Source organism: Sander lucioperca, chromosome 8 (assembly GCF_008315115.2).
Source record: "Sander lucioperca isolate FBNREF2018 chromosome 8, SLUC_FBN_1.2, whole genome shotgun sequence".
NCBI classification, from domain to species: Eukaryota; Metazoa; Chordata; class Actinopteri; order Perciformes; family Percidae; genus Sander; species Sander lucioperca.
Window position 1 is genome coordinate 39,684,866 of NC_050180.1, and position 12,443 is coordinate 39,697,308.

The window sequence follows — 12,443 nt, forward strand, 5'->3', positions numbered from 1 at the left end:
GTTGTTGTTGCATGTTTTGTTTTGTCGTTAAGATTGTGGGTCTTTGTCTTCTTGATGTTGGAAGTGTATATTGAGAAATCTGAATTACTAACTATAATTTTCAGTGGCTGTACAGTAACAAAGTTGAACCTCTTTAAAACACTGACAATTCAGATTCTGTGTCAGCAATACTTATTTTTGCTACATTGAAATCCAGTGATGAGTGTTTGACAGTGTGCGTGTTGTGTGTGTGTGTGTGTGTGTGTGTGTGATTGTGAGAGGGAGAGTAAGCAAAGAAGAGTGTCAGTGAGTAGGTTAAAAAGAGGCAGTGGGTGGTAGGCAGATGAATATGTGGTAATAAGGCTGTCAGTCACAGCAGGATCTCATTAGGGCAGAGGAGCTCAGCCTCATTCCTCATTAGTTGGGCTTAACTACTGTCTACACACCTACACTCCACGGTAACACACACACACACACACACACACACACACACACACACACACACACACACACACACACAGAGATACATCTGCAAAAGCTCTCGACAAATGCTTCTACCCTTCAAACACTTCACATTGTCTCAAACACAGGCCCACATTCACATATTTCTCACCCAACACTTACAACTACACACAATTCAAATGTTCAAAACACACACAGAGTTACCTCACATACACCCACACACATCATACTGTAACTAGGGTGAAAGATAATAATTTGCCTGCGGCAGGCAGGGTGAAAAGGTGCACTCTTATTTCTTCTACTTTAAAAAAAAAACAAAACAATGACAAAACCTCCAAAAGGTGGTTGTTTACCTGCCGCATCAGCTGATAAAGTAACATACACCACAGCAAGAGACAGATTTTGGCTGATGGTTTGTGTTCATTTTGTGCCAGGATAGCAGCGCACATAAATCTAACAAGAGCCAGCCGTGCTGCCTCAATTCAGTCCTAAAAGCTCAGTCTAAATGGTCCTGTAATGAATTTAAATAGATTTGACACGTCCCTGTTTTACTCTGCAGCAGTTACAGGTGTTCAAAAATATGCAAATAACAGCCACGTTCCGATAACAGGTTTTACATTCTCTGAAAACAGACTTTAAATGTACTGCAATTTTCTGCCTTCCTGACTCTATGAATGATAATCATGGTATCATGTCAGCACCGTGAGCAGTGACTGTAGAGGATCTTTGCTGTTGCTTTATCGATGTGTGTACAGTTGATTAAAAACATGCTTAACAAGATAAGTGTTATCAATCAACTTTATTTGTCACATGAAATCGTAGGAGGCACAATTCCAGTGAAATGTAATCCCATCAGCTCCTTCAACTTGTGCGTGATTCATCATAAAGAAGGATGTGGCCGTCAGATCGGCACACAGAAAAAGAGTCACCTGGTTGAATGGCACCGGCAATCCAGGATCCATAGGATTGTATTTCTAGGATTGAAGCCTCTTACCAAATCTCAAAACCTTAACTGTGAACATGTAAACGTACGCTATTTTCACATAAACATTAAAAACAAAAACAAGAAATTAAAATTTTCTGCCAACATAGTGCTGACAATTTTATTGGTGCAATACTGTATTTGTATGGAGGATATATTTATTCATAATTCAAATTGAAAGTCTAAAGAGAAAACGAAGCAAGATTCAATTCAATTCAATTTTATTTATAGTATCAAATCATAACAAGAGTTATCTCGAGACACCGCTGTCAGCTGGAAGTCTCTCAATAGAATCATGGACAAGTTTATTCTCTGAAATATGGCTTGTTTTCCATTTGAACACATTGTCATCAATATTAACAAGGTTTATAATTACCCATTTTTCAAATTTGGCTATCATTTCAAAATCGGAAATCAAATTAACAAAAAAGTACACGGGCCCAATTACAGCAACTACATGAAAACTTCACTGTTATTGCATGAAATGTCGTTTGTGTTTAGCCTACATCATTAGTTTCTATCATCTAATGTGAAACAAGAGGCCAAGCCAGCTTGGTAGCGAAGCTGCAGCCAGATGCTCCTCAACTCAGTGTGCTTTCCAGCAGTCAGCTCCTCCTGCTGTCCATAAGGTACCTCTGCACCCCTTTCGTTTCAGACCCTCCCACCAGCCTTTGGGCCACGCCTCCTCATTTACATACGCTTTTGACATCTGTCAAGTCCAAATGGAAAAGCCAAATGTTAAATCCAAATGGAAAAGCCAAATGTTAAATCCAAATGGAAAAGGTGAATCTTAAAATGTCAAAGGGCAATTGCCAAATTCAGTTTAAGCATTTATATTTAAGCTTTGCATTTTAAATTTGACTTCCTGCATTGCACTTTACATTTTCAAATTATCATTTTACATTTCAACTTTTCAGTTTCCTTTTTCTTTTTTAAATTCAATTATGGCATGGTTTTTCCTAGTAGCGTAGTAAAATAATAATATTTTTAATTTGTTAAATTTTTTTCTTCGTTTTCTCTTTGGACAATTTGAATTATGAATAAATATATCCTCCATATATTTGTATGGGCAGACACTAAAAAAATGTTCGTAACACAATTTAAATTCCAGTCAGTTAACCAGCTGGGAGGCCGATGTTTGCCTTCGTTTAGCCGTGATTCAAATCACAACACATACGAGAGTGCTGAGGTTACAGGACTATTGTTGCTGTGAGTTTTGACAGTCTGCTCATTTGCTGTCACCAAAACTGGACCTACATCTTCAATAATGTGGGAAGAACACAATACTCTCACTGTGTGGGACCTCAGCATGTACAGAAAGTAACATCTAGTGGGAATCAGTGTTACAGTTAGCAAGCTAGTTTAACTAGCTTCAACACAATGGGTCCTGTTGTAAAGGGACAGATGTCTTAAATCTCTCATGGCACTTTACCAAGGCTATGTGGGGTTGTTCAAAAAGAGGAAACGTTAGTAGGTTATACAGGGCTATGACATGCTCCAGTCAGAAGCACAACACAGAAGTTTATAGCGCCTCTCCTAGCAACGCAGGCTATCAAATGCCATTTGACTGTTAACATGATAAATGCCAAACCAAGAGGCTTGAAAGCTAAAACAGGTTTTTCACAAATGTGTCCAAAATGTGATTTAATCCTCTTTAGAACTTAAAAAATGTGGACAATAGTTGCAGTTTATAGTTCTTATACAAAAAGTAATAAGTAGTTTAAATATTAGTTTGACTTTATGTTTTAATGACTATTTAAACGAAATACAGAGCACAAGAGAGAGAGAGAAAAAAAATGGTTGTGACTGTTTAAAGATTTGTCTCATTAAATGTCAACAATGTCAACAACAATACTACCTGAAAGTAATCCTCAACAGATCAAGGTGACTATTTTGTTGTGTCACAGTATATATAGAAATTAAAGTTATAAAGAAAGTTTTGGATGTTGCTTTGCCTCTGAGAATACAATGTGAAGTCCAGTTATGTTGTTGGTCCGTACAAACCCTTAAAAGAAACTGACATCACATCAACTATTGTTGTTTGCCTTTTAATAATTTATCTATTTTTTGGTTGATGCAGCGGTTTGTAAGGTTTCAGCATTTTCTTCTGCTGGTAGTGTAGTGCCAACATGTTGCCCCTCTCCCTGCATTTAGCTCCATTTGTCCTCCCCAGAATGCAGAAAGAGGCGCCCAGCTACTGGCACCCACAAACAATCTACAGTGGACAAGGGCACAGTGGTCGCCTAGTTGGTCATGATTACTTCATAGCTTAATAAATAAACTGGTGAAATGGAAATGAAAAGTTTCCCAAAAATGAGGGATACCTTTGCCTTATCATTTGTTATTTTAAAAAGGATTTATCAAGATTCAAGGGCATTTTTGCTCTGAGCCCCTTCAGGTTTCACATTAATTACATTCCTGTCACCTAACTCCCTCCCTCCTTTTAACTGCACCATGAAGCACTGCATGCTCAGGGGGCTCTACAGCAGCTCAGGTCAGTTTTGGAATAGCTTTGGGCTTTATTAAACCAACGTTGCTTTGCTGTAATCAACTGAGCTGGTTAAGGCAACAAGGTGGAATGGCTGCTAATTAATGCGTCCAGGCTTAAGACCATCACACACATACAATAACACACAAGTAGATCAATAGATATTTAAAGTGGTTCGTGCACAGAGTGCTCACAAAGACACATGCAATGCAATACACACTGACACGCGAACACACTATATTTGTATCACACACACACACACACACACACACACACACACACACACACACACACACACACACACACGTCATCACCTGCCAAGTCATGCAGCTCGCCAGCTCTCCATCTGTTAATGTACTCATCCATCCATCAATCAAGCCGCCGTCCCTCCATCTTTCGTCCATTTATTTTCACCTGCTTTTGCCCCAAAGTCTGTGCACTTACAAGTACATCAGTCTGTCTGCCAAGCCACCTATCCATCCATTAATGAGCCCTTCCATTTATCCATCCATCCATGATTGTACTCCATTTGTTTTGTTGACAAGTAAAACAAACACAAAATAGAAGATTCATCTTGCTAGACAACAGTAGTTGTTAAAAAAAAAAACTTATTTGGAGAGAGGTATTATCTTCTGTTAAGTGTTCTTTTCTTTTCACTGAACTTAAGAACAAACCTGAACAGTCATATCTGATCGACGGGCAAAAATTACAGCGCTCAGTTTAAAAACAATTCTTCTAAGGAGAGTGCGCAGAGACAAAAAGAAAATGTATTCAATATACGGGAATACGGTGTTCCCTCTCTTCCGTCTTCTTCTACTCGCTTCAATTTGTTCTCATTAAAGACGATCCATTCTGCTCATTCTCTTTCCTTCACCTCGTGTTAATTTCTCCTGTTTCTCTTTATACAGCAGCACTTCTGAGTACATGATCATTTAAGGCTCACAAGAACAGTTGGACTCCTATCCCAATTGGCTACTTGTAAATCAATAATCTAGGAAGAGTATTCTCTAATTAAATGTTGAAATGCATCTTAACACCTGGAATTGCATTTTTTCCCCTTGTAACTTAAATGACTCAAATTCAACATTGACATTTATGATATTTTCACCAATTGTGCTGTTTAAGCTACATGTTAATTTATTTACAACCACAAAAGAGCAAAAATTGTAGGCATTAAACTTAGGACTTGTATTAACCCTACAATGTAAAGCAATGATTTAATGCCACAGTGACTGCTGACTAAACTGTTTTGATGCAGTTTTACGATCCTGTCAAAGTAAACCAAAAGGTGTACTTACGTTGTCCCCAGCGTCCTGTACGAGGGTTCAGGTAGTTTGGGTAGAGCCCGTTGGGTCTGTCCATTTTAGCTAGCAGCTTCCGGATGTGCATCACCTGAGATCAACACCAGACAGAAGAGTTTTAATGCAAACAGAATTTTTTTTTTTTTTTAAAAATGCTAAATTACAATCGTCACCTTTTCACAACAGATAAGTCTATTTCATAAATTTTATTTTGTAATGTTTCTTGCTTGATTGATTTTACCTTTTTTATTGTGCTGTTCTCTTTCAGTACATATACAGTAATATGAGTTTTCTTTATTTTTATGCAATGTTCTCTCATTCAAAGTACAATTTGCAATATGGACTAGAGCAATATCCAAATTGCTGGGGGGCGCTATATTTGTTAAAGACAAAATGTGCTGTTAAACCATTCTGAATTAAGCATTGCAGTGATGCAGACTATAGAAAAACTTTGTTTGGTACAGATACTCGCAATAAGCACACTATAATCACTTTAATTTCTTTTAATATTTTGATATTTTTCAATGAAAATGAGAAAATACAAAAATTATCATTCCATCCAAATATCGTGAATCATATCGCAATTGCAATATCAGTCAAAATAATCACTCATATCGTGCAACACTATACAGCAACCATGCTAACCTAGGCGTAACCCAGACACAACCACCACACACAGACAATAATAATCCACAGTGCTACCTTCTGGTAGTAGGCGGGGTTTCCTGTCAGGTAGGTGAGGTGGACAAACTCCATGTGGAGAGTCCCAAACTCAGCCAGGATGCTGCTGCCTGCCGACGCCCAACCCCAGTTACGACCAACACCACTGGAACAGGAGAGGAAGAGTGAGAAGGAAAAACTCAGGAGCAGCACAACTCATTTCACATACGTGACGGGAGACTTTGATCAATTACACAGGAGCATTTAATGAACACTCAATTGAGGAGACAATTAAGCAGGCAGTAGAGTTTAACCACGGTGTGTTATTGTGCAGTGCCGTCTCAACTCTCTGAAGTTCCTGTCTTCCTGAAGGTGTATTTAAACTCATGCTGGAGGCATTACGTTTAGCTGAACCTTTAAGGTAAACAAAGAAATTGCAGTCGCCTAAACATTGATGCTAAGGCCTAGTTCAGCCTATCTCTCTCTCTGGAAGTAGGCTAAAGTGTGGCAGGCCCACCGACTTCCAAAAGGAGACAGTCCTGAGACAAAACATTCCCTTATCATACAGCTGTCTAGATTCCCTGAATCTGTAGACTTGCATATACATGAACAGGTTTGGTTATCAGAGACAGGCCGAATATTCTCGTTCCTCTGACCTGTGACTTATGAATGACCTGATGTTGTCTAAACTTTCCCTTTAATCTCATCATACCACAACATGGTATTTCCGGAAATTCCACCACAAAGAGGGAGAAGAGAGGAGAGTGAAGAGATGAAGACGGAGAGACAAGAGAACAGAGTTGATTGTGGAGGGTGAGAGATTGATGTGATGGAGAGCAAGACAGTAAGACAGGGAGAGAGAGGGGCTTGGGCAAAGAAACAAAGATTATAATTCTACAATATATTATAATATTAAAGAGTAATAAAGGTTTCAACTGGCGCATAGAACAAAATGATCATATTGTATCCGCAGGGGCTGACAGGGTTTTGGATATGGATGGATGACTCAACACACAGTTTATCAGGTTGTAAGATTTCTGGTTGTCAAGACTCTTGGCCTCTCTCTCTCTCTACATTCTCTGGACTGAAATAGGGTCTTGAAAATAATATACAACTAAATATAAAAAACCCACAAATACAAACTTCTAGCATTTAAAATAGAGAAAAAAGTGAAATGAAGAAAAAAAGATCAAAAACATGAATCTGGATAACTGCAACTTGAAGTAACCTGTGGTTTGATTTTCAAATAAAAAATGTCTAACTTGTAAATAATCTGGTTTGGTCAAGGATTTACATATCACAGCAGCCTAAATACGTCTTAAAATGCAAAAGTAATCAAAGTAATTCTCTCTAAATGCAAGACATTTTCACAGGTGCACTTTTCAAAGCCGGAAACCAGAAAATCTACTTTTTATCCTAGTGAAACAACGCACACGGTGTTGGTGTTGGATAGATGGCTGCCTGTGCAACACGTTCACCACCAGTTCAGGAGTTTGTCTCGGTCACATTTACACATGACCATATGTGACACAGGAGGTGTCTGGAAGTGCTTCAATTTTACATGAGTGCATGTAACATTAATGTGTTGCTACTTGTATGTGTGTGTGTGTGTGTGTGTGTGTGTGTGTGTGTGTGTGTGTGTGCCTGTGTGTGAGGAGGAAGTGGTGCATTTGTCTGAACAAGCTGAAAAAGGGACAGATGTGTTATAAGTGTGCGTTTAGATTAAAGTGGAAATGGAATTGTCCATTACATTACACTATGCAAGTTTGCCAGATCGGGTAGCGGATCTGTAGTTCGAACGAGACATTAATGGACAATTCCGCTTCCAACCTGTAGGGGGACCAAAGCGGGAAAAGTGCTCTAGTGTTGCTTTAACTTTCTGTGTGTACAATTATTCCTAGGGGCATTAAACACATATATGACCATGTGTAACTGCGTTTTTCTCCGCTGTGTGCCTCTCTGGTGGGAGATTGAGACATTCGAAATATAAAGTGTCCGCTCTCTAATGAATTTTAATTATCTCAAGAAAAGGAGACCCTCTCCTGTACAACACGACGACGCAATGCATTTAACAGGATGCTGATATCTCACACACACACACACACACACACACACACACACACACACTCTCTCTCTACAGGTTTCTATAAGTTTAATTTACCACTTCCATAAGACTTTTTTGCAGCCTGTTTAAAGACAAATTCACCCTGACGACTTAAAGCCATACTCTCACACACAGATATTGTCAGTTATTCAAACCGATTCAACTCCTGTAAAAGTTTGAAAATTGAGTGAAGCTGCATTGGGAGTAACAAGAGGGCACCAAATTATGTAATGATAATGATGTAGGTGTAAGTACAGTTTTTACAAACCCACAGAGTCCTGTGAAGAGGTCTAATCAGGCAACTGAAAACAACTGTGTGGGTAGACTGAATTTTAAAATCAAAAGACATTTCGAAATTGAGTTGTTGCAGTATTAATGCGCAGTATAGTAAGATGAAGAATGTATTTGTCAAGCGTCTTTGAGTACCGAACATTTGTGAGGCAGATGTAAATATTTTGCATTATGCACAAACCAAGTTCTGTATTAACACAAAAGAGGTGAAAACTATATCAAAAAATAATCAATCCTTTTATATTACAATACAAGGTGATATAATGTCAGTGTTGTGCTCACAGCTAGTGCAGCAGGTTTACATTTAATGAGCTACATATAGTGAGACATTCTTTAGTGTATTGAAGAAGAAGTAGTTTGTTACAGGCTGCTCGGTAAACTGTCAGTGATTTTGAGTGGCACATTTTACTTCATATTCATCTCAGGTAAGCTACTGGATGAAGGGGAGTGGCAGTGTCACTGACCTCTTAAGGTTGACCATGGCCCAGGGGATTCCTGTGGGGGTGTTGAAGGCAGGAAGCAGCTTCTCGGCTAGCTGGACCGCCTTCAGCTTGAATACCTGGAGAGAGAGAGAGAGAGAGAGAGAGAGAGAGAGAGAGAGAGAGAGAGAGAGAGAGAGAGAGAGAGAGAGAGAAAGAGAGGAAGAGAGAGGGTTAACTTTAACATTGGTTAACTCTCCATCTTATTATGTTCACTTGAAACATTCTCCACTCCATCAACCTTCCCCGCTAAATATTCTTCTCACAGCTGACAGGGACGAGCATAAAACAACTGCCAACCACCAAAACAAATGCAGGATGAAGGCAAATAAGGCAGATTGAGATGTCAGGAGACAAACGATTGCTAAATGATGGCCGCGGAGTGTCGGAGCGGAACAGATTTATGGAGGAGACTGGCAGACTAATATATGCAAAACCTCCCTTCAAACTGTGCTGCAGTGATATGAAATGTTGCAGAATACCACTGGGATGTCTAGAAGAAAAGCTTAGAGGTCAAACTACAGCGAGTGAGACACAAAAGTACATAGTCAAGAGTTGGGTTTCTATTATCATGATTGCCGTCTAATTTATACACACTGATGGAGAGAAATGGACATGTGTTCCTTTTGAGATTACACAAGTTCTTGCGCTCGTGTGACAGATGAAGGCTCAGGGAAATCTGCTGCAGCCCTTGTTCTTTTCTCAGCATGCCAATCAAAGAGATAAAAGCAAACTAAGGTTATTCTGCGGCTGAACTCACTGCATACAAGCATGTGCTGAAAGCTGAAGATGTAACTGTGGGTGGTGTTCAGAAGACAGAAAAGTCATGACACGATTCAAGACAAACAGCAAATGACTTACTTACTTATGACTGACTTAGTTTTATTAATCTTAATGTTGCTTCCTAAAACTGAGGCGGCCCTACAAGAGGACAGGTGTTCAGACTCCATGACTAGTCTTGGGTAAATCATTTTTACCGCAGTGAAAGACTTTCTTTCATTCATGGATAATTCATTTTCTCCAATCAGGTCAATCAGAGAACATTTTCCTTGTTATCATGCCTTTGCTTGAAAACACTCAATTTATTAACAATATGTGTTATTCAAGCTGGATTTTCATTTGAGGGAAACCTGTAGAGTGTAACAACCCACACAAATATCCACACAAAGGGGTCACATTTATGTCTAAACAACACATGAAAGCTTATTCACAAAAATCTATGTATGAATAGCAAACCTCAATGAACATAAACTAGAAATTCACAGCAAGCCGTGGCTTACGAGCCGCATTCTGGCATTTTGACAGTTGACAAGCACACAAGTAAAAACATGGCATTCATGAACCGTGTGCTGTAAAAATGATCTTAATCCAATTAAAACAACAGAGAGACAAAAATAGAGCTGACAAAGACAGACACCAAACGGACATTGGTTACTTGCTATGGTGTTAGCCTAAATATTTACGGTAAAATACCACCTAATGTTTAATCTTCTCTTTGCTCCAGTATTTTAGTAGTATAAAGTGCTGATATAAAACAACGTCGTGTATCAATTTGGACATCATGACAATGCTTCTGCTTAGAAAAGTCAACAAAGAGAAACACAATGTTTTACTTTATTTGTCTTGTTGCAGCAAATAAAGTTTAAGTGCACTGTGTGACAGGATTATGGTCATGTACGAAAAGGTTTTTGTCAACTGCTGCTAAGCCATTATTCTATCAAACATCTGCTGCACTAGTGGTTTAAAAGAAAAAAACAACTAAAATCTGGTGGTCTCTTCCTGACAAATCCATGGTACATGCGAAGTGGTTGAGGGACGATGACATTTGGTATTACAAATCCAGTTTTACTGAACAATGTTCAAGAAACTACAGTCTTAATACCAGACTGACATCAGATGGGTGTATCAAAGAGGTCCTTCCACTTTACAACCTGTCTGCATAGCTACCTACATTTTGATCATCCAGGTTGTCTGAAAAGTCAAGAAGAATAAACACTGACAAGCAAATAAACTTAGCACAAAAAGTAAGGAAATTTGTGTTTGGTAGATTATTTCTCTGTGGTAACAATGCTTTTTGGCAATAAGTCTTATACCGTTGGAAAGCCTGTTTAGTTCCCTTACAAATGGTGTTCCAAATGGTGTTCCATTTGTAAGGAACATGCATTTGTGGGATGAGCAGCAGCACTGAGTATGTGGGTTGCACCCATGAAAAATGTGCCAAATCATCTCTGCCAATGCCTAACAGCTTATTCTGCCATTGACTCGTTTGGTGTTTGGTGGATTGGATGATTGGAGTTTGAAGAAACAAGACATATTGCCAATTTAACAATTTATTCATTTCACAAACAGGAGCTTCAGTAGCGTGTGGAAGAACCATACACAGCCACAACAGCCTGGCACCTCCTCCTCATGCTGGTCACACACTGCTGTGGGATGGCATCCCATTCTTCAATCAGCATTTGTCGCAAGTCAGTCAACGTGGTTGTGTTGGTCACTCTGGCACGAACAGCACGCCCAAGCTGATCCCAAAAGTGTTCAATGGGGTTGAGGTCAGGACTGCTGGCAGGCCATTCCATCCTCTCCACTCCCACATTCTGGAGGTAGTCTCTGATAAACCCCGCCCTGTGGGGGCGAGCGTTGTCATCTTGGAGGATAGAGTTCGGTCCCAGACTGTGGAGATATGGGATTGCCACTGGTTGTAGAATCTCATCTCTATATCTCTCTGCATTGAGATTGCCTCCAATGATGACAAGCCTTGTTTTTCCAGTGAGGGAGATGCCGCCCCACACCATCACACTGCCTCCACCAAAAGGTGCATATCTAGCTAATGAATACTCCACACTTTGACCCTACTGAGGCTCCTGTTTGTGAAATGAATAAATTGTTAAATTGCCAATATGTCTTCTTTCTTCAAACTTCAATCATCCAATCCACCAAACACCAAATGAGTCAATGGCAGAATAAACTGTTTAGCATTGGCAGAGAAGATTTGGCAAATCTTTCATGGGCTCAACCCACATACTCAGCGCTGCTGCTCATCCCACAAATGCATGTTCCTTACAAATGGGGCACCATTTGTAAGGGAACTAAACAGGCTTTCCAACGGTATAAGATTTATTGCCAAAAAGCATTGTTACCACAGAGAAATAATCTACCAAACACAAATTTCCTTACTTTTTGTGCTAAGTTTAGCTTAAGACTTTCAGTCCCTGCCTTTTTAAGATGTTTGATTTCCAGTTTTGCAATGTAGATTTTAATTCTGTAAGACAATAGTGAAATAAATGAACGAATAGGGAGTTATACAACTGGCAGACAGCAACCAGGCAAAGCAGAGCCAAAGAGAAAGTACTTAGACACGGGGCAGACGGAGGCTGATTCGTCAACACAATCTGTCAGGGCCGAGCAGTTTTATAGAGAGACCAGATCTATGGAAAATTCCTGCTGTCTTGCAAAGCAAGCAATAACACATGCTGGTGTTTGTAGAATACTTAAGCAGCCAGTGGGACATCTTACAAAGGACTTGGAGGTCAAACTGTAGAGTTAAACATGGGACAAATAGACACAGACAATGGGAGGGAGAGAGAGAACAATGCAGTCAAACAGATGTAGAGATGCGTGCATATGAAGAGGATATGAAGCACCTGAATGGGAAAGGAGAAATATTAGTGAGCAGGGCGAGAGAAGATCAAAAAGACTA

The 12,443-nt window shown here is 39.5% G+C and overlaps 1 protein-coding gene across 1 annotated transcript in view; it reads right to left on the bottom strand.

Moving 5' to 3' along the window:
* Positions 1 to 12,443, bottom strand: part of man1a2 (mannosidase, alpha, class 1A, member 2) — a 130,586-nt gene that overhangs the window by 18,096 nt on the left and 100,047 nt on the right. The window contains exons 7-9 of the mRNA XM_031310949.2: positions 8,732 to 8,826; positions 5,915 to 6,038; positions 5,210 to 5,303 (exon numbers count right to left, since the gene is read on the bottom strand). Of these exons, the coding sequence (XP_031166809.1) occupies positions 5,210 to 5,303; positions 5,915 to 6,038; positions 8,732 to 8,826 (313 nt within the window). The remainder of the gene's footprint in view (positions 1 to 5,209; positions 5,304 to 5,914; positions 6,039 to 8,731; positions 8,827 to 12,443) is intronic.